This window comes from Triturus cristatus, chromosome 4_1, assembly GCF_964204655.1.
Source record: "Triturus cristatus chromosome 4_1, aTriCri1.1, whole genome shotgun sequence".
NCBI classification, from domain to species: Eukaryota; Metazoa; Chordata; class Amphibia; order Caudata; family Salamandridae; genus Triturus; species Triturus cristatus.
The window spans coordinates 659,284,682-659,291,604 of record NC_140585.1 but is presented as its reverse complement, the minus strand read 5'-3'; the positions used below and the strand labels follow the sequence as shown (position 1 = coordinate 659,291,604).

At 39.1% G+C, this 6,923-nt stretch overlaps 1 protein-coding gene across 2 annotated transcripts in view; it reads right to left on the bottom strand.

The window, feature by feature from the left end:
• Positions 1-451: 451 nt before the first annotated feature.
• Positions 452-6,923, bottom strand: part of GXYLT1 (glucoside xylosyltransferase 1) — a 180,599-nt gene continuing 174,127 nt past the window's right edge. For both annotated transcript variants that reach the window (XM_085653073.1, XM_085653074.1), the window contains one exon: positions 452-2,804. In XM_085653073.1, coding sequence (XP_085509199.1) covers positions 2,643-2,804 — 162 coding nt within the window. In that variant the 3' untranslated portion in view covers positions 452-2,642. The remainder of the gene's footprint in view (positions 2,805-6,923) is intronic.

Sequence of the window (6,923 nt, the reverse complement as noted above, 5' to 3'; positions counted from 1 at the left end):
GCAGTACACCTAACGGATGGTACAAAATGTGAAGGAGGCTTCATCAAGCAATAGCTGAAAGGGACTGACCGAAGCCAAACAATGGCTGAAAGGCGTTGACTTAAAGACCAGTCTCTGTACATTAAATACAGGAGGTCTTTGGCTATGCCTGGCCGAAAAATAAAACAGAGAGGAAATAAGAGAGGTGGCGCCGCAGTCAGGATAAAATAACTCATCAACCAGTAGAGGGCAAAGGGCTGGCACCAATCGAATACTTCCTAAGGGGCCCTATAACAGTAGTTACTGACTACTATTAACTAAGCTAACAAAGCATTGTGATTGACTGGACAGTGCTAAATTTCAATTTCCGATGCTTAGTATTTTCATAAATCACTGTTAGTATAACAAACATCAAGACAATGATTAAAATTCATTCACAATAAAACCAAGCAAAAACAATGAACATGCAATATTCTTTTGATATCAAAATGTTTATATAAAAAAATATTATATCATATACATCTTCCATTAATACAATCAGATTTAAAATCTCATTCGGCTTCAAACATATTTCAATATTTGTTATAAAATATAGTTAGCATATTCCACACTTCAATAGTAAACTCAACTGTCCATGTTTAACTATGGTCTACACATGGTCATGTGCACAAACATCATCCAGAAACACCGAAAAATTTAAAAATTAAAATAATCTGCAATTCTTCCACAGTTTGTATTGTATCCCATCATCATATCGCAAGTTGGCATTTACAACAGGTAATAAAATAGTTTAACAGAGTTCCACGGTTCAATTTCACAAATTAATAGTTTTAAAAAAAACTTGCTCTTATATCCCTCCACAACTGTATCAGAGTACACTCTAAAAATATTCTGTCAGAACATAGTGTTAAAAAAGGAATTCTTCTCTAAGAAACTATCAAGAGGTCATGGAGATACAGTACAGGGATTACTTAAATATCAATTATATGAGATGTACACTGCAACAAACATTTAACAAGTACTCCGCTGTCCAACTGCGGACAATTACATAGCCACCTGAAGGGAAAACTACTGTCTAGTTTGTAAGCATGGTAGGAGAAGACAGTGTATGCAAGGAAGCTTCTCTAAATAGCTCTCTGATTGGTGGATGTAAGACTGCAGCATACTGGTCGACACACCTTAAGTAACAAGTAGGGATGGGCAAATGTTATTTGTATGACTCTTGAGAGTTGGACTTTTATATTCATGTGAAAGGAGTTAATGGCATTTTGAAAAATATGTGCACTCTGGAGCAACTATACATCATTTAAAAAGGTATTATTAATTTAAAATTAAAACTGAGATGTGGTTAAAATGTGGACGCAGGTTCATCCAACAGTGTTCAAGGAGCAATTCAAATTATAGTATATGATCAAAAGTGGAATATGAAGACAGGAAAAAAAAAGTTGGAATTCAAGACATCAATCACATTTATCCCAACACAACGGGATAATGCTTGCAAAGGTGATGACATCGCAAACAACCTGATCCCCGTCTAATTTTCGATTTGATCAAATCATTCGATAATTGTGACAAAGGTTTTTCTAAACATGCGCTCGTCTAGGTAAAAGCTCACATTAAACCATCTACTCAAGGTAGAAAATATTTTCATTATTTAACTGAAGGTGTAAAGGACTCATTCATCGCAGGTTAAATATGATGTAAAGTTGTGGGATAAGACCACAATCAAAATGTGAGAAGGAAACTATGCTATTTTTATCACTAAACAACACCAAATAAGGAAAAAAAGGATACCTTCTTTTGCACTTTGGTGAAACTCCCAACTATACATTTTAGAGTTCTTTGTGACATGATGCTGCTGGGACTTTTTAAACTTGATTTTTGCTAGGGAAGGTAAACCTCTGCCTTAATTTGATTTTAATCTTTCCAGTATTGCCAGGATAGCTGAAAACTTTGCCTACAAAAGCACGCATTTCCAAATCAATAGTGATAACAAAATTTAACATAATGCACAAATAGATATATATTACTAAAATCATCCCAGTAGATTTTATATGAAGGCTCAATGAACATAACACGTTTATGTTTTGTCACAGATTTCTGTAGGTAAAACAGGAAACAATTTCCCGATGGAACTGCCATTCCAGTGCTTTTTTAAAAAACATCTGCAGTTCACTTAAGAGCGGCATCAAATTTCTGGGATAAAATGATTGTCAACATAATGGTAGCATAAAAGGCACTTATGGATTATCAAATACAAAACACAATATAATACATTCTTTGATTGTAAACAATTCTCATCTCACACTTTTAAAGTGAGGTTAGTGCTGAGTCCAATCACTGCTGCATTCACAGTTTAGCTGAGTGCTGAGGCTCGAGGCTTGCAACCCATTGTTCACCCAACTGGACACGAGCAGCGGGGATTTAAAGATGGAGTCTGAGTCTGGGTCTGCACTGCTCATTCTCTTAATGTCTCATATACCGAAACTAGAGTCTTGTGTTTTCATAATTCTTTCTTCATTTGGTTACGCAGCAGCGGATCAGTCAACATGTAACAGATTCTTTGAAAACCAGCACTTTGTTCGAGGGTTTCCATCTCAAACCACATTACGAGTCAGTTTTTGACAAATTCCAGTTCTTCCTTCGTTTTCGCCCCCTTAAGATCACCTCCCTTTAGGTGTCCTGTTGTAAATGTCTTCAATACTTTTTGCAAGCTGTTTTAAAAATACACTTGGTATTCTCCCACAGTAAGTGTGCACGGTCCGTTGCAATTCCAGTTTTAAAGGGTCTAACAGGGTTTGGACGAGATCACTCCCAAAAGAGTACTGTCGAAAAATGAAGAGATTAATTTACTTGAACACATAACATCAAGCAATTTGTCATGAAGGATTATCGTAAATTCATGCACGACATCAAAAAGAAGGTATTTACACATTACACAATAGGAACACGTGCCACTATCAACTTATTTTTTATTTTAAGTATTTGTTTATTGAAATATTTTTCCCTAATAGTTAAGTAAGACCGATGTATATATTGCCCATTCTTTTGACTATCGCACTCTTCACACATTTGTAGCAGGTCCTAAAATCTGAGATGCATCATTGCCAGATCTATAGAGTCTTTACTGCCGGTGTGCATTTCGCATTAAACTGCTTTGGGCTATTGTGCTATTGATAGGGAATCAGGCTACTGGGATAGTTAAATGTGGAGAGGGGAGAAGAGGTGCTGCGGGGGAAGGTGGGAAGGGACTGTGTATCCCAGTTTTTTTTTTGTGATTATCCTTCTCTAAAGTGATTGTGCGGGAGCTTTAAGAGTACAAGGATAAACTATTTTGCAGTTTGGGTTGCTCTACACGCTCAGTAGGTATACTTAGTTGACTGATGGTGTATTAGGTCCCGCTAAATTGTTATTACTTGTGTTCACCGTAGCTATGGAATGAGCCACCAATTAGGTCAAACATTGCTCCTTGATATCTCAGTCTAAGAGAATATGCTCGTCTGTCACAAGACATTACAACTCTGTAGTCCATTCTATACCTGTTGTTCTCCTGTGTCAGAGAATACATATGTTGGCTCTGGATAGGGCAGTGGACATCAATATGTTCCAGTGAAAATTAGAGCTTTCTGACTTGGTTGTGTGGTGTAGGAGTGTTAGTGTAGCTGAAGGCTGAGGGGATGTCGTACTTGATTTTTGCAGTATTTGACGAACGTCGTGCCAGCAGATGTTAATTTTGGGTCAAGACCATGAAACATGTAGAAGGCCACATTTCTGTGATCTGCCATTGCAGCAGAGGGTGTTTAGATTTAATCCTATGAGTAAGTAACTAGGGCGCTGTTGAGTGCCATTCATGCAGTATTTTAAAGTAGGTGTATTTAAGGTGTGCTTCTGTTAGTTCTTTCTATGAGTGGGGACCACACTTCCGTATGCACTCTGTTAGTATGACTGCCTGCCACTTGTCTCTAGATTCTGGCTCTACTGTGCTTGAGCATAGGCGGTGGGTTGGTATAGATGCCCAATACCACTCCTTTCCTGTTTTCCCATTTCATCACATATAACTGTATCAGTGAGGGTTGTAAATCTGTGTCTATGAGATTCTGTCCTAGTTTACTCCAAAGACTGGGCATTAGTTGTCTAAACCACCAGGCCTGTGAGGGAGAAACACAGACATCTTTTGGATCTAAGTCTAGGGATGACAGAAAGTCGCCTTGCTATATGACCATATAGAAATGCTCTGACAGGATGCAATGATTTAAAGGCCGTAGATCTAAGAATGGCTATTAGGAAATCGCAAATAGGTAGTGCTATTGCATTCCCACCTATGTGCCAAATATATTTCTTAATAGGAAATCGCAATTTAGAAAATACTAATCCAAGGGTGCCTCTGGTCTAATGCACCCAGAAATTAGTAGTGTACATGTAATTGCACATATACCCTAGGGGCATATGTGAGCTTAAGTTCACATTTAAAAAAAAAAAGCATTTTTAAATGCATATTTAATTTTGTACATGGTTACCATCAACTTTGAGTCGATGATAATAGCATTTCCTAAATGCCCAACTCGTATTTAGGAAATGCTTTGTATATGAGCTTTAGGAATCGCAAATGGGTAATCCCTAATTGTGTTTCCCAAATCGTGGTCGCAATTTGCGATTTCCACCAGGTCGAAATCGCACAAAGCGACCGTTTTTTGGTCTTTGTACATATGAAAAGGCTGTTTTGCATTTCTTAACTGGCCGAAATTGCGATTCGTCCTGTTAAAAAATGCAAAAAGCTTTCGTACATCTGGCCCATTGACTATAAATAAAGGCAGCGAAGAACCTCTCAGTAAAATGTTTCGAAAGCAAATGCTCAGAGGATGCAGAAAAATCACATTTTTATGGAAATACATTTTCCTTCACTGCAAAGAAGCCTCGGACCCCCATAAGTACTTTTCTCCAATGTCATTTCTGATGACAATCATCCATCAAGAACCATTAAAATGTTGTATTGATTTTTAAATGTTCTATACAACAGACTGACTTATGATATGCATTAATCCTAAATTATAGAAGAGTTCAAGAGTAATAACGTGTTCGCTAGAAGCCTTAGGTGCAATCTGGAAAAAAACTGTTTATCTAAAAATCATGGATACATTTAATGACAAATATAAACGGAAGGAAATCAATAGTTTTTTTTTACCCTACCCCCACAAGAAAGAAAGAAAAATCTTCCTAATTATGAAGTCTTGATTGAGAAAACCAAGTCTATGAACATTAAGTGTATAAACAAAAGACGTCTCTTTATAGGATCTATTCTAACTTACCTTATGACAAACCACTGTATACTACAACTGGAATTTCTTTTGCTTTGTGCAAAACTAAGCATGTTTATCCTACGAGAATAACAGAACGTAAGCCAGATACATAGGTAGAATGCACGTCGACAAGCCAGGTGGGGACCATGTAATTCCATGAAAAAAGTAAATCACTGTGTTGTAATTACGGACATGCATTGGAGGGAGATGTAAAAGTCTGGCACTGAAAAATTACAACACTGAGTAATGTGACCTGTGGGGGGCGGCTGTAACAACAAAGTAACTGTTATAGTTTTTTCTTGGTTGCCATTATAAAAAAATGAAATTACATATTAAAAAAGAGGGTTATCCTAAGAGACACGTCACACACTCATCTTTGGTTTTGCAGATTCTGTCAGGCCTACTGTGCATGCCAGCTGAGGAGATACTGTATTGTTAAATGCAGAGGCCAGTGATCCAGAAACAACTTGCTTGACAGTCAAGAGATAGGAATGACAGATCCCCAGAGATTCGAGCAAACAGGGCAGATTCTGTCCTTTGCATATTCTTCACTTACTCCAACAGGAGCTTCTGTCCTGTGATTATAAACACACTTTTTTTTTTTTTTTTTTTTGAAAAACCTTTATTGACATTTCAAGCAATAACAAGTATGGGCCTACAACCCCCCGGGGCCAGCCGCTAAGCAATCAGAGCAGTAAAGATCAAATGTGAACACAGGCGGCACCTCGGAGAGCAGAATCTTCATGCTAACATAGTCCGACCAGTGAGCAGCGCAGGTAGGACACCAGGAGAAAAAAGGTTTTTCATTTTATAATGGAACAAGACAGTAGGATCAGGTGCCAAATAATTTCCCAACAGCGATAAGAGGCAGGCAGAATAATAGACGTAAGCAATAAACAGCAATCTATTGGATCAATGGCGCAGACACAGGAAATTCAGGATGGGGAAGAATATCATAAACAGTTGCGCCTGCAGGCCCCCGCCCTAACGCCCAGAGAACACCCCGGAAACTGTGGCACACATGAAAAGGCAACGATTCACAACAAAGGAGGTGTACCACGCTGATCCCAGAAAAGAAAAAACAAGAAGAAGCGGAGAAGAAAAAGGAGGCCATGGAAAAAGAGATGAGAGACTAAAGAATCCCCTCCCCCAACCCCCCACCCTGCACCTCTGCAAATGAGTACGGCCCCACCCCCCAGCAGTGTGCCTGTCGCCCTGGAACTAGACCCGAAATATAGAAGAAACAGGGAAAAAGGAGTAAGAAAAGAACCCCACCAGACGGGGGGGTAGAGAAAGTATAATAAACTGGAGGAGGGCCTTCAAAACAGACCCCCGGCTTCTCCCTCCCGCACGGTGAGGTCTCCCCACAGCAAACAATAAGCAGCACAAAATCGACCATATCAAGAAAAAAAAAGGGATGGGGAGCATTATTCACCTAATATGCTAATAGCTATGTCATGAGAGTACGCAACCCCTGAGTCCGCCCGTCTACTAGATGACCACCCCCGAAGGATCAGCCTTATCCTTGACCACTCTTTGCCATTCTGCCCATGCCTACCCCTCGACCCAGCGCCATGTCCGATGTTCCAAGGTACAGGAGTGTCCAAAAACGACCGGGAAGCGGTGCACACAGGTGGGGTGGAAGTC